The following is a 14052-nucleotide window of genomic DNA, read 5'->3' as shown; positions in this document are numbered from 1 at the left end:
AATAATAATAAAGTTTCAGGTGTCGCTGCGGCTATATAAGGTATTCGCGTAGTCTCGTCCAAAATAAATAGATTTCGTTTTGCGTGCGAATATGTTCCGCTATTTTTGTGATTTCTTTGTACATTACCTCCTCCTGGCCCTCCTTCGATGCAATATGCAGGGCTGTGTACATGTCTTTCGTGGTGGTGTCAACAGCCGCGCCATGTTGGAGAAGTAACATAACAATATCAATATTTCCTAGTCGCGATGCGATGTGCAGCGGCGTCTGTTGCTCCTGAAAATTATATACATCCACGCTGAATAATATTGATGACGATTCGTGTCCGGGATTCGTGTCCTATACTAGCGATAACTGTCCAACATAATTTCACACTTCGACAATTAGCAGAAAATCGTTCTCGCCCTCAATTTTCGGCACATTTTTAACTTCGAGAATTTTTTACGCTATAACCGTAAAAGTTGCACGAACGATTTTTATGCGGAACGATTCTGTAGACTCTCCTGAATGCGATGGTATTTTTTTAATAACAGTCTGACCATTTAAATATTTGTGAAAAATATTTAAAGAGACTGAGACACCAGCAAGAATTTTCTGGGACGTTCCTCCAAGTTTAAACGTTTATGATGTCATAAAAAATGTATTGTTGTATTTAAGAGAATCCACAGTTCGTTTAGCTTAAGTGGAAATTTGCTGGACAGTGTAATTTACCCTAATGGCTTGATAATGCTCTAACCATTCAATGGAAAATTCTGTCGATAAATGTGAACAGAAAAGAAGCCAGAGACAGAAGTAAGACTGGTTAATAGACTGTATATACGCTAAACAACTGAGTAAATGTTTATTTGTATGTGCATGTTATTTATATGTGTTATCATTCCGTGATGATGTCGCTTATTGTACAAAACATCTCGTAAACAATTGACAACGTGGAAAAATTATTGGTACAAAAGTTGTTTAGTAAAGAAGGAGACACCGTTGGGTGTAAACAGATTGTCTCCATCATTATAGAGGAGACTTCAAGGTCATCCTAATTTTTTTAAGCAAATCATAGGGCAAATTTTTGTGTACCCTTATAGTAATTACGAAACCGATAAACTTTTGTTCGAAACATTTTCCAAAATTCCACACTCGCGAAAAGTTACGGCGGTTTGAACGATAGGGGTGGTTTCATCCCTTAAGCGTTACGACCCTGTAACTTTATGTACGTGCGAAATTTTGAAAAACGTTTCAAATAAAAGTTACTCGGTGTTCAAAGAACTACTCGAACGTCTAAAAATCTGCTCCACAATTTTGTTAAAAAATTATGTTGACCTTCAAATGTCCTCTATGATGCCACAAACAGGGAAGGTGTGTATACCAGGCTGTGTTCCTTCTTATACCAAGCAACTTTTATAATAAGAATTTTTCTTCTATCTTGAATGGTTTACGAGATATTGAAGGTGTCAGATATCAATGGTGTTCCGCGATGTTCAACGGAGATTCCCATGGGTACGGGTCGAATAATTGGTTGAAAGACTCACGTGTCTTCGGGCTAGATGATTCAATGACTTACCCGTGCGCGAGCATCGACTTTAGCTCCGTTTCTTAATAAAATTCGAATAATGTCTGTCTGATTAGCCCTAGCTGCCAGGTGCAGCGGTGTTTCGCCCCTAACAGTGGGCACGTCGGGATTCGCCTCATGTTGCAGTAGAAATATCACGATATTCATACATCCCATAAAACTGGCCACATGCAACGGAGTCAGTCCAGACTGTAAAATATAGACACGTTTCATTAACACAGTAAGACAAATAGCTCCTCCTCCTTCCAGAATGCAATACACATCCGTGGACTATGCACAAACATATCCAAACACTTAACGCTAACATGTACCACACATAAAAACAACCATATCTGTTATCGAGCAAAACACAGCATTTATTAACCAGTCTTTAAACAAAGAAAAATAATTCACCGATCCTGATCAAGTTAAAATCGTTCGTCCTGTCTCTTTCTATTAGTATTAGATAGATTAGATTCTGTACACTGCGACAATACTACGTACATGAACAAATACACTGAAATATTCTACCAAGCTCGATTCGATGAAATGGAAGTTAAACATGTGAAGCTACTTTTCAGTTGACGTAAACATTTCTTGTAGGACAGGAGGGTTGAAACTCTCAAACAGAGCAAGTGTTCAATTGCACAGATATAGTATAGTAGCCTCCAAGTCAAAAAAAGTTTCCTCCTAGTTAAGAAATACTTTGAAAGTCTCCGATGCGTCTCGATGTCCACTTTTCTTCGGGACAATGCATCGAGAATGCAAGTTGGAATCAAGGTGCATGCACAACTAAGGGAACACAGTGCGTGCGACTCGGACATCTCCGATTACCTCTGTCGTAGACTCGATGGACGCTCCGTGTTTCAACAACAGCTCGACGACTTTGATTTTGTTCTTCTTGCAGGCGATATGCAACGGCGTGAAGCCGTTCAACGCGCGTGCATTCGGGTCGGCTTTTCGATCGAGGAGCAATTTCGCGACCCTAACGTGCCCACAATGCGCGGCGACGTGGAGCGATGTTAAATAATCGATTGTCACCTCGTCGACGGGGGCACGGTGATACAACAATACTCTCGCCGCGTCCACGTGATCCCCTTGCGATGCCATGTGCAACGGCGCGAGACCATTCTGCGAAAAGCACAAGTCGTGATTAGACTGAGGATTTTATGCATAATTTCATATGGTATCGGAATATGATATAACTTTTTTATACGTAAATTAGATCACAAAAATTTGAAACTAGGTTAAAGATAAAATGGAAACATTCGGAAGAGAAATTTGGTTTTAGAATCGAAACAACTCCGAGCACAAACGGTCAATGCAGTGTGAGAGCATAGAGGTTCAGCTAGCGTGTAATCTTTTTAACATGAATATACTAATTTCTGAGAGCCGGTGTTGATCGTTGACAGTGTTCTACGTACTTTCGTTCGCGCACTGATAGGCGCAGAGTGTTCGAGAAGCGTGATGATCACTTGTTCATGTCCAGATCTAGCTGCACAATGAAGCGGCGTTAAGCCGTCCCTAGTTTTAGCATCGATTTGTGCAGAATTTTCTAATAATACTTTCACCATATTGTTTTTACCCCATTTCGCGGCGACATGTAACGGGCTTATATTGTGCTGTTAAGGGAAAGAAAGAGAGTTAGTCGATCTCGTTCGTAGCATACTGTACCCTCGATGAAAATATAAAATCGGCGTGCTACCTTTGCTAAATAATTCACATCGGCGCCACGTTTTATTAACAAACGAGCTATCTCCTCGTATCCGTAATGAGATGCGATATGTAAAGGTGTGAAACCACTTTTCGAAGTGACGTCGGGTTTATGGTCGTTCTGAGGAAAAAGAATAGTAGGAAGAAGTAGTAATTTCAGAACATATCAATTTGTCTACTGAATTAGCATGTATGGGCCGTTCAATGCAAAAGTGGTCAATATTGATATTCAGGGTATCGTTAAATAAATTGCACGAGATAAGCGTAACATCTTCCGATATTATTGCGTTTTATAGAACTTTTTACTCAATTTCTCCATATCTAATATTTCGACTGGCGCCATTTGTGCATTGAACGGCCCCGTGCGGATAAATTTGTTAATTTGCCACCTGTAGCAGCAAATCGGCGGCTTTGCAGTCGTTCTTTTTGGCAGCGATGTGCAGCGCCGGTAGCCTGACTTTCCCTTTTGAATCATTCTCCAGGAGCACGCTGACAACTTTGTCGTGCCCTTGCTGCATCGCCACAGCAAGAGGCGTGAATCCATCCTGCAAAATGGCGACAACTTCGTTGAGAAACGTTCGCGCAACTTCAGATTTTTATTGCTCGACTCGTGGTCTCTTGAAGTTAGGGAAGATTGCATGTTGTAGAATTGTTTACCTCGGTCGCGAGGCTCTGATTGGCTCCATTGCTCAGCAACACCTTGACGACTTGATCGTGATTCTCTTGAGCGGCCATGTACAAAGGCGTGAAGCCATTTTGCGATTGAATATTAACTGCGGCTCCATACTGAATGAGAATATTAACTATTTCCTCTTGGCCGGCTGCGAACGGACCAAACAAATTAATGGATCTTAGCGGTTCCATGAAATTTCAGTATAAAAATCTACAGTTTTCACGACGAAGATAATTACCTAGGGAAGCTATATGCAACGCGGTGTTGCCCTTTTTCGTGGCTGCATCAACCTTGGCGCCTCTTTTCAACAACTCTGTTACTATCTCGACGTGGCCATCTTTCGATGCTAAGTGTAAAGCATTTAAACCATTCTGGAACACGAAACACACGATTATTGTAACAATCATTGTCCAAATAAAAATTCATACTTCCCTCACTAACTGAATCGATAAGATTTACTCAATTCTCTCAAAATTGCACGAAATAATTAAAAAAAATATATATTTCTAAGTTCTATTCAGATAAATTCATGTTAATCAAGATCCTCTACTATTATTCGAAACCAATTGGATTCTACGAAATCCACGCGAAAATTCAAATAGAATTTGCCAGAATTTGTGCTCTCGATCACTGGATTTATTTAATAATTATCGGATAAACAAAATGATTGAGATTTGTCCGTTTCGAGATTGAAATGGCAGTTTCTGTTTAAATTTCTCCTAGCGCGTTCTACAAATCGTTTTGATTTCCACGGTTTTTGAGTCTGACCAATTAAATTGGTTCGCGTGTCTGTCCATCGCTGACTGTATCTACTTGAAGCAAAGTTTCCAGGCGAAACGCTTCAGGGTAACTCGCCGACAGAGATAGAAAAATAATTCAACCGTTACAACAGGAACACGCTTGTGTTATTTATATTGTTACTCACCAAATTCGCTGTATTAATATCTAAGTCGGTGTTGAGGAATTCGACCACTTTCTCAAGGTTTCCAGACCGAGCAGCGCGAAGGAATGCTGTCGTGTCGTCAGCCTGCGCCGAAAACAGAATGAATTAATTAAGAGCCGCAACCTTCACACTTCAACTTTCCAGGGCTGTTACATTAAACACCCTCCTACCATCCTGAGGAGTCCTCGATTTCGTCCACGTGAGCCCCGGAAACCACGATTTTACGTAATATCGGGGACAATCAAGCGATGTTCAAATATCTCAACCCTCTAAACCCTAGAATCAAACGTTCTTCAGCATCCAGAGAATCATCTGCGTCCGCGGAACCGTGCGGTGGTTGAAACAACCCTTAAATTATTTCTTCCGCAATTTATCGAATTTAACGCATCCGAAAAATGTCCGAAAGTACATCGATCAATTGCGAACCAGGTTTATAAACAATGCGTATAAAATTGCGTACGAAAGGCGATTTAATTGAAGGAATCGTTCTTTTTAGTACACCATAAATTTCGTACGAGTTAATTAATGTTTTCCCGGGTATACACCTTTACGAGAAACAACGGAGGGGTATCAAGGCGGACAAACGAAACACCCTGTATAATCGACATAGTAAGTCGCAATTACGTGCTGTAATACTTATAGACGACGCAACATCCACGCAGGTTCTAGAAACAAACGTGTGTGTGTGTATGTCAGAAGGGTGTCGATTTACATGTGGGGAATTTTAACTAATTATACTATCGTCCTCCGGCGAGCGTTGCATGTGCAACAAATTCCGCACCGATTTATCACTAGACTGCGGACCTTGTGCGGAACGGCGGAAACATTTATCGATGAAAATTGATAAACAATTAATTCATTTTTATCTTGCAGAGAAATCCGCACTTTCACCATAAACGCGCGGAACGAGAAGGCTGGTTATTGCTAACAAAATACATGCTAACATGAACACAATTAAATCCTCGCCATTTCACAGGAAGATACGTCTGACAAAGAGAAAAAAAGACAAAGCTGCATTTAGCACTGAACAAATTAAAAATCCCGTGGTGAATTTTTCCCAAAAACTTGCGAATTTCAAAGCACTGATACACTAGGTTCACGGGACCCGTCAAAATGACGGATTCTAATATTTTTAATTAACAACTACTGAAATTATTAAATTACATTAACCCTTTGCACTCGGCGCTATTTTAATTCTAAAACTACATTTTTCTTGGAATATTTTCATTTTATTCATACGAAACTGATCCGATTTCCACGTATAATATTTGAATGGTTAGTAATCTATTAAATACAAATTTTGTAATTTTGTACAAATATTTTGTAATATTTTTTGTGATTTGTTTGAAATAATGCCACAACAATTTCTGGTGGCGCTTCAGGGTCACCACTCGAGTGCAAAGGGTTTTTCTTTGGGTATATGCTATAAAAAGGAATAGCTAAAAATTTCGACAGATAAATTCCCGTTATTTCCAGAAAATAACATAGAATAGTAATTTTTACTCCATAAACCTAACGTTAAAATTACAACAAAACGATCGAAGAGGGAAATTTCTATTAGCCTCCTGCAACTGTCAGAAAAAGACAAATTCGACACGAAACGCGGAACACAATTTCCGTCTTTCACCTTGAAAGAAGGACACGTATCGGATACACCAAACGAACAAACATTAAACATGAAAATTAAAGAAGCTATACATCCAGCCCCCCGGAATATTCAAACCCACCCCGACCGCCGTCCCTTAAAGGTTATCCAGCCGATTTCCCCCCGAATACCCGAAGATCCCCACGATCCAGCGATCCCGATCAATCGTGATTGATAACGATCATTATTCCGTGGTGGTTGAGCAACATATCAGCTTCGGAACGATTGATGTTGCTGCAGCATTCGTACGGCAGCAGCAGCCGGCTTATGAAACCTCTTCTTCCTCTATAGCAATCTCTATAGCCTGTATATCTCGTAACCATCCCCACCCCCGAAGGTCCCGGTGTCGCGAATACGGGGAAACTTGACAGAGAGGGAAACCACCCTCTACGAGACTTCGAAAACTATACTCGAAATTCTCGGGAAGATTTCCTGGTTGCCTGGGGATCGATAGGGGTTTCCAGGGTGCACCCTGGATCCCGATGGTGTCGCGTTCACACCCTTCTCACCGGGGGCGAAACGAAACAACACACCGGCAAACGGAGAGAGAGAAGACACCCCCGGCACACACGCAGGTGTGCCGACAAAGAGAGAAAGAGAAAGAGAGAGAGAGAGAGAGAGAAAGAGAGAGTGAGAGTGAGCGAGAGAAAGCGAGTTACCTGGCTGGCGGTGTCCGTGACCATCTTCACCCGGTGACTCTCGACTTTCTCACCTGTCCAGGCACTCGCCGGACACAGATAGTTACCCGGAGGCTTTTGTTTTTCGTCGGTCCCGTTCGTTCGCGCACCGTCAAATCACCATTCATGCGTTCCTCGAGTAACGCCGAACGCAAACAGGAGTATAGGAGCCGCCCCCGTACGACAGGCCAAGGCGCAGAATCGAGCGGCAACGATTACGGGAAAAACAGGGGTTGCATCGGGGCTGTCCCCTTTCTTCTTCGCCGCCACCCCTCGGCTGGATCAACCCTCGCACCTGTCCTTCTCTGATCGGAGACAAGGCGACCGAGACGTTCTTTATCGTGCCGCACGGGCCGGGGGAGGGAGGGGGGTGCGCAAGCGCTATTCGCGCGAGGGTGTACGTATGCGGGGACGCACGGTGCATTCTTAGTTCGTCTTCGTACCCCCGCAACCCCTTCCCCCTTCTTGTACACGCAAGACTCGAACCCGGTGACACACACACACACACGACATGCACGAGTTGTACCGACGGAGCTGTAAACAATTTCCGACACGAGAGAAAAATAGATGACGGATAGGAGGTGAAGGGCTACGGTAAAGGGTGCGTGTCCCTCGGCATGCAAATCCTAATGATTAACAGGTCGGAATTACTGCTAGGGGTTTTGGGAACCGTGGAAGAAGATTAACGGGTGTACCCGGTTACCGGGGCTGTTTTTCCAGGAATTTTTAGAAATTTTTTCGGCGAAAATTATCGAACCTCCAACATCGCGATTTTGCACGCTTATTCGTTGGTATCGGTAGCACGTGTGCGATTTTTTCCAGGCGAAAATAATCAGAATCACACGAGCTATGTCTTTTTATTTGTGGGGTATATTTTGAAAAACATTCCGGAAATAAAGTTGTTTGTCGATCGGTATGGCAGTCGTGTAATTTCGCACACCTATTCTGCGACGCTAAAGAAAGTGTAAAAAGAGGAAAGTCGATTTTTCGAAAATGATAAACCAATACACCGTCTCAGAGGCTGAGGGAACTTGCGGTTTCGCCAGGAGGAGCCTAATCGTTTTATTCGGAACGTCTTGACTCAGAAAAGTTTGTCCGAATGTCTTCTGATGTGAAAACAGAAATTTGCATAAAGTTCCGCAGTCCAGCAACGACCCGGCGACATTTCTGATCGCCAAGCTTTGTATCACACCTGTGTACAGCGATTGATAAAGTGAGCGGATGAAACCAGAGTTCGGATTAACCCATTTGCATCATAAGAAAAGAAGGCCTTTATCACCAAACTATTTTTTTTTTTAAATATATTTAAGTGCAAAAATGACTACAAGTAAAAGAACTTCATATTTCAGCATTATAAGAAAAAATCAGAATTACTACTTTCATCTCTAACAACACCCTCCATTTCTATTTGTTTCTAATTAATTATATTAATCCTTAACGGACAGGATATATAAAATGAAATATAAATATTTTCCTTTCTATACTTGATACAAAAATGTTGAGTCCACAGTTTCTTTGGACCTGGTGGGAAGTAAACTTGAAATACTTCCGGGTTAATGGGCTCGTAGGCGCAGCGATAAATAAACATTAAATGCAAGCAACGCTAAACGCAAGACTCCAGCGAAATGCTACTTTCAGTATTAAGCTTAAACTTAAATTAGTCGGGAATCAATTATTCCGTTGGAGGTTAAAATCGGAGGGTATTTAATCGCTGAGTGCAATTAATTATTAAGCAGCGAATAATGAGCGTCCTGCATGAATCTACGGGGAGAAATAAGAGCGGGGTTAGTTCGTTCGGTGCCAGGCCCCGTGCTCGAGGAAATTGAATTTGAAAGTTTGTCGGACGCGCTCGGATAACTTCCGGTTGTGATAGGGGTGGTATAATTGACTAACTGTGAAAATAAGTCGAAAATAGAGGTCTTTCGTTTGGTGGGAACCATTTGTCGAGGGAACTCTGTGCGAAAATTCGAGTATCGAGCGAACAAAGCTAATATTCCTCGAGAGTCAAAACCATAAATAAATTTCAACTTTCTGAATTAATTTCATAGTCGACTGAGCTCGTCTCAACCCCCTATGCAAGTTGCATTTAGTTTCGATTTATAGTTCAATTGATAATGTAGTTTGAATGTATATGCGTGTATTTATTTTTTTGGGTATTTCGGAAGACAGTGCCACGAATTATAAATAATTTAAAGTTGGAACCGGAAGCGTTTTGCGAACCAATATAAAACAGCTTCTCAGGTGTTCAAAATAACTAGAATATTTCTAATAAACATGGTTCATCTACGTTCATTGATCTTTCATTCTTTTGTAATTAAAAGAATCACGATGAAATTACAACGACGTGATGGGTTGAAGAAAGTTATAAAATACATCCAGTAAACAGTTGTTTATTAGTATTGTTACATTTAATCAAACGATACGTTTTGAAGCACTGAACAAATATATGTGTTGTGCTTTAAAAGAAAAATGCTTGAAATAAATATTGCCATCGGCAATGATTTAGAAATAATAAATAATTGATGTCTGTATACTGTGTTGAAAAATTATTTGCAGCATTCTGCTCTCTTTTTGATCTGTACAAATTATTATACGAATCTTCCGATCTGTATAAAACTGTTATTTCTGCAAAAATCATATTTTCACACTGTGGTCTCACCGATTAAATTAATATGCTGTTTATGTGGATTTTCTAAAAATATTTATGAACTTCTTAAATACTGGGATTTAGCCAATATTACGACATGTGTAAATACTGTGTGATTTTAACTGACACGCTATATTATCACATTGGATGCACTATCAAATCCCCGATCGAAAAATCTGTTCAATATTTTATTGTTATGTCACATCGTAGAAAAATTTATCCGTCGAAGCATTTCGATCGCCGTGACTTTGTATTCGCACAGGGACAACACTGAAACCATCGGTTCCACAATCGCATTTTTTCTTTGAAAATTTGTTAAAACTTCTTTCACCTGAGGTGACATAAATGCAGAGAAAGCATTGTTTCAAGTATACGGAGCAAGTGTCGATACAGAAACGCGACTACGGGTATGCGTAAAAAATTGTTTGACAAGTATTATAGCACACATTTTTACCTGGAGCCTAATGATCGGCGGAAATGCTTCCTCTGTCGTCATTCCCAAATAATAACTGTGTGTTTCGTTTGACAGACTTTGCATATACGTATATTTTCTACGCCCCATACTGAAAACGTAGGTCAGGTGTTATTTATAGCATTGTGTTTTATTCTCATACACGCTTTTGTGCTACATTTGCGTTAGCGGTTTGTGTACACCTATTTTATTTAAATCGCTCGAACCCGCTGATAACAGTTCATTTTTTACAAAAACATTCCATTCGACTCCGAATGTTAATTCACTCGCTAAAAACACCCGCTTCAGAAACGAAAATTCAAGTTTACACTCGATCTTCTCGTTCATAATTAACCCCTGCGGGTTAAAAGGGTTAAAGGATAATTTACACAAGCCCAAAACGCGTTTAATTAACAATTCTTGGTGACTGCTAATTGAAAATTAAAGAACTCAGCTCGGTAAAAGGATTAGAATAGATTTCGCTATGTTCAAGAGAAAAGTAGGATATTTTTCTAGTCATTTTGAAAACGGTGACTATAATGCTCCAATATTTATTGTAAAATGGTCGCTCCTAACTGAACGCATTGACTTCACAAGTATATTATTTAAATCGCAACATATTTTATTTGTCCATAGTATCACAGGTATTTTGACCAAAAGGTACTTATATGTAATACGTTTCTGTATTCGTTTACTTATGCTAATGTCATTCATTTATCACGCTTAATTCCACCAGAAGCTTATGGAAAAGCTCGGAGTTAAAGCGGTTACATGATGCCACCATTCTGGAGGAATATAAAGCATTTCTCCGGGTTTCAAGTAACTCACGAACCCTGTGGCCTTTCGAAAATTTGGCCACTGCTCGTAGTTTGGATTTAAAGGGTCTACTTGTGCAGTGTTGTTAAGTAACCGTGTATCATATGGATACAAATTAGACGAATCTTTTGGATCGTACAAGATAACTCTTTTATATCCAAAAACCTAAAAGTCAAAGAACACAATAACTTAAAGTATAAACATCTATTTTGTCTCGAGAAAAAAACATATATTGTTTATTTTCGCGCTGTGCCTATTCTTCGCTCACGTACTTTCGACTTTCAGATTATCAAGCATATTAATGTATTCGTAAACAAGAAATCGTAAGCTGTAAATTCAATTTATACGGAAGATTTAATTTATCGAAAAAAATTAATTTCGTACCTGACACAGCAGATTATTTTTCGGATCAAAGTGCAATGGCGAAACGGTCCCACTGGGTCCAAACCACGCATTTACGTCTGGCTGTTCCACTTCCTCGTTGTCAGTAAAATTACAATACTCGGGTATTGCAAAGTCGTCTTTTAATTCAGGAATCTGAAATCGTTATCACACGGTTTTAGATTAGAGCAGCTTCTTGATAAATTTACAAGAATATATGAAAACCTGTTCGAATAGTTGATGTTGAGCCAAGTACCCGATTCTATCGTGCTTCGACAATATATGATTTTGTAAAAATTCGGAAAAGAGAACAAGTTGCTGGGTCCAGTCTTCGTCGGTGTATCGTGACCCAATTTCGATGGGCACTGTTCGATGTCCCGCTACTTTGCTTAGATAATTGATATTTTGCCATTGCTCCAAAGCTCTCCAATGTTTAATGCAATCTAGAATTATGAAGTCAATCCATTAAAAGCAGAATAAATGAATTTTTAAGTAGATTAATTTCAAAAAATTTTTTAATCACCTTTCAGTATTGCTGGAACCTTGGGCATAAACATTTTTTTGTAAAAGAATTCCATCGATGGTTCATTGTACTCGGAAATGTTCTTAAATCCAGGAAGTGTAACATCAACTATACTCTCGAAGCCACCGATCAATTCCTTTAAAGATGATGCTTTCGATACTTGTGCTGAAAATGTTACAATGAATATTTTATTATACAATGAATACTTTATTATACAATGAATTATATTATTGTAATACATACAGATACTACAATTGTTTAACTGTGAAGCAATCGTTGGTAATAAGTCAGGCGCATTAGGAAGCGGTGATCCCAATAAAATACCCTTGTCAATTTGTTGCACGATACTTTTTAACAGTGTCACGTTGTCCAAGAAGTTATTGTCATTGTTCTTATGATGTTGAATCTCGAGTAATACAGCCTATTAAGTCATAATTTTAACTTATATATCAGTATTTACTATACAACAATCTTCTGTAGAAGTCTAACTATTAAAATACCTTTAAAATAGTACATAATGAATAACAATATCGGTACTCTATTGGAACATACTTCCAATAACCGGAATTTAATATTTCCCATGTTTTGTCCAAACATGCTTCGACTAAAACTAGTGAACTGTCTACCCACTTTTTCGATAAATCTCTGTTACAAAAAGAAAGATAATTAATTGTATACGTATTTGCTGATTCAAATCTTGCTTTCTTTTTCACACGATTATACTAGTTGCATAAAAAGCAGCCGAATGTGTATTCATTATGTAATTTCAACTCTAAGAATGAACTAAGTCTGATGTATATATGAAAGGTCTTTACATTTCGTTTTCGCAGAATTCTTTCAGTCTTGTGGTTATTGGTAGCAAATGTGTTTTCATTTCAATGGGTAAACAATCCTGCAAGGTTCCCATTAACTCCCATGGAATCAGGCTTGCGACAAACATATCTTTAACCATGATTCAAAAATTACAAAGGTGTATTTCTAAAAAAAAAAGAGAAATAAACTTTGTATTAGAATTATTTTACTCATACATAAATTGTTTTTTTGTACATAGGTTTGCTTAACGACGGCCACTGTACAAGCAGATAATCGGCTATGTAATACAAAATTTTCCCACTTAAAGATAGTGTATGCACTCTGCAGAAACTTTCAATAAATACTATGGTAGTTTGTGTAATGAAAAACACTTTAAACAGAAAAATAATGATACACAAAGGGACACAAGTGCCTGGACCATTGCACAAAAGCAAATGTGGACGTTCTGTCCACAAAAGCGGTATGGACTCCAATGTTGCGCACAGTGTAGTATAAATGGATGTATAATATGACTGACGAATTTCTCTGCTCCTACGAATTTTTATTATCCTATAATCCGTATTATCTTTCTCTAGCTCCTTCACTTTCTCGACACTCATCATATCTGTATCAGCATGCACATATGTTCTCGGTGAATAATTTTTAAAATCTAAATAACTAAGAATTCTTATCATCTCGGCAGTATGTCCACCAGATCCCAATATTATCAATGTTTTCACACGGTCAACAGAAGTAATTTGCGTACGTTCTGTCTTAAATGTTCGAAATATCACGAAACATATTCTCGTGAGAATCATCACGCAAATAACTACAAAAATATGAGCACAGTGTATTGCATACATTCTCTCGATATAACCTGCAAAAATTACAATGAGAGCACAATGAATAACATTTTAACAATTAATACACTGAATCGACTGCTCTTACCTGACGAAACACCTGCGACGTAATTAATACGACGACTGAATATTCACGACGCGATGTTAAGGCGTCCAATTAATATGTTCTTATCAATCACATTTGTTGACACACCGTAACTTTGACGTAACTTATAAGATAGTAAACTCTTCTCACAGTTGTAGGTATGGGGCCTACCATCCAGGTAAAGAACTAGGCACGTGTATGTTGGCAAGAGGAACTTTATTTGTATCTGCACGTGGCGGCAGACTCAGTGCGACTGGTGCCTAGGGAGGACGCCGAGCGTGTCTCGGGGAAAATCCCTAGATACA

General features: G+C 39.3%; 3 protein-coding genes across 22 annotated transcripts in view; all 3 read right to left on the bottom strand.

Moving 5' to 3' along the window:
* The window catches only part of LOC143360240 (uncharacterized), a 40816-nt gene extending 30136 nt beyond the window's left edge, over positions 1-10680 (bottom strand). For 18 of the 19 annotated variants that reach the window (XM_076798902.1, XM_076798910.1, XM_076798907.1 and 15 more), the window contains exons 1-10: positions 10294-10680; positions 4853-4954; positions 4166-4298; positions 3912-4075; positions 3644-3799; positions 3247-3375; positions 2966-3163; positions 2376-2672; positions 1554-1751; positions 128-274 (exon numbers count right to left, since the gene is read on the bottom strand). In XM_076798902.1, coding sequence (XP_076655017.1) covers positions 128-274; positions 1554-1751; positions 2376-2672; positions 2966-3163; positions 3247-3375; positions 3644-3799; positions 3912-4075; positions 4166-4298; positions 4853-4954; positions 10294-10401 — 1632 coding nt within the window. In that variant the 5' untranslated portion in view covers positions 10402-10680. Of the gene's footprint in view, positions 1-127; positions 275-1553; positions 1752-2375; positions 2673-2965; positions 3164-3246; positions 3376-3643; positions 3800-3911; positions 4076-4165; positions 4299-4852; positions 4955-7174; positions 7387-10293 lie in introns of those variants that run through there. The other variant, XM_076798906.1, reaches the window with a different exon arrangement.
* Positions 10681-10829: 149 nt separating this feature from the next.
* On the bottom strand, positions 10830-13867 carry LOC143360245 (bifunctional peptidase and arginyl-hydroxylase JMJD5). Of its 2 annotated transcripts, XM_076798930.1 has the most exons (9): positions 13751-13864; positions 13664-13679; positions 12826-12988; positions 12511-12655; positions 12254-12431; positions 12011-12175; positions 11713-11930; positions 11491-11643; positions 10830-11271 (listed from the first exon to the last, which is right to left on the bottom strand). In XM_076798930.1, exons 3-9 carry the CDS (start codon positions 12960-12962, stop codon positions 11014-11016), a joined length of 1254 nt encoding a protein of 417 aa, XP_076655045.1. In that variant the 5' UTR covers positions 12963-12988; positions 13664-13679; positions 13751-13864; the 3' UTR covers positions 10830-11013. The 2 variants fall into 2 exon arrangements, with proteins under 2 accessions (XP_076655045.1, XP_076655046.1); XM_076798931.1 differs by lacking the exon at positions 13664-13679 and having other exon boundaries at positions 13751-13867.
* Positions 13016-13670, bottom strand: Alg14 (ALG14, UDP-N-acetylglucosaminyltransferase subunit). Its single transcript, XM_076798932.1, has one exon. It carries the CDS (start codon positions 13663-13665, stop codon positions 13033-13035), a length of 633 nt encoding a protein of 210 aa, XP_076655047.1. The 5' UTR covers positions 13666-13670; the 3' UTR covers positions 13016-13032.
* Positions 13868-14052: the final 185 nt, after the last annotated feature.

The sequence above is a fragment of the Halictus rubicundus genome, chromosome 13 (genome assembly GCF_050948215.1).
Source record: "Halictus rubicundus isolate RS-2024b chromosome 13, iyHalRubi1_principal, whole genome shotgun sequence".
Taxonomy (NCBI): Eukaryota; Metazoa; Arthropoda; class Insecta; order Hymenoptera; family Halictidae; genus Halictus; species Halictus rubicundus.
This window is presented reverse-complemented; position numbering and strand designations above follow the sequence as displayed.

What these genes read in the sequence shown, in the direction of transcription:
- LOC143360245 (XM_076798931.1), bottom strand. Translation starts at nt 12,962, where the DNA reads ATGGTTAAAGATATGTTTGTCGCAAGCCTGATTCCATGGGAGTTAATG. An exon ending in GAATTCTGCGAAAACGAAAT is followed by an intron (nt 12,656 to 12,825) that starts GTAAAGACCTTT and finishes TTTTTGTAACAG; the next exon opens with AGATTTATCGAAAAAGTGGG. An exon ending in GTTAAACAATTGTAGTATCT is followed by an intron (nt 12,176 to 12,253) that starts GTATGTATTACA and finishes TAACATTTTCAG; the next exon opens with CACAAGTATCGAAAGCATCA.
- Alg14 (XM_076798932.1), bottom strand. Translation starts at nt 13,665, where the DNA reads ATGTATGCAATACACTGTGCTCATATTTTTGTAGTTATTTGCGTGATG.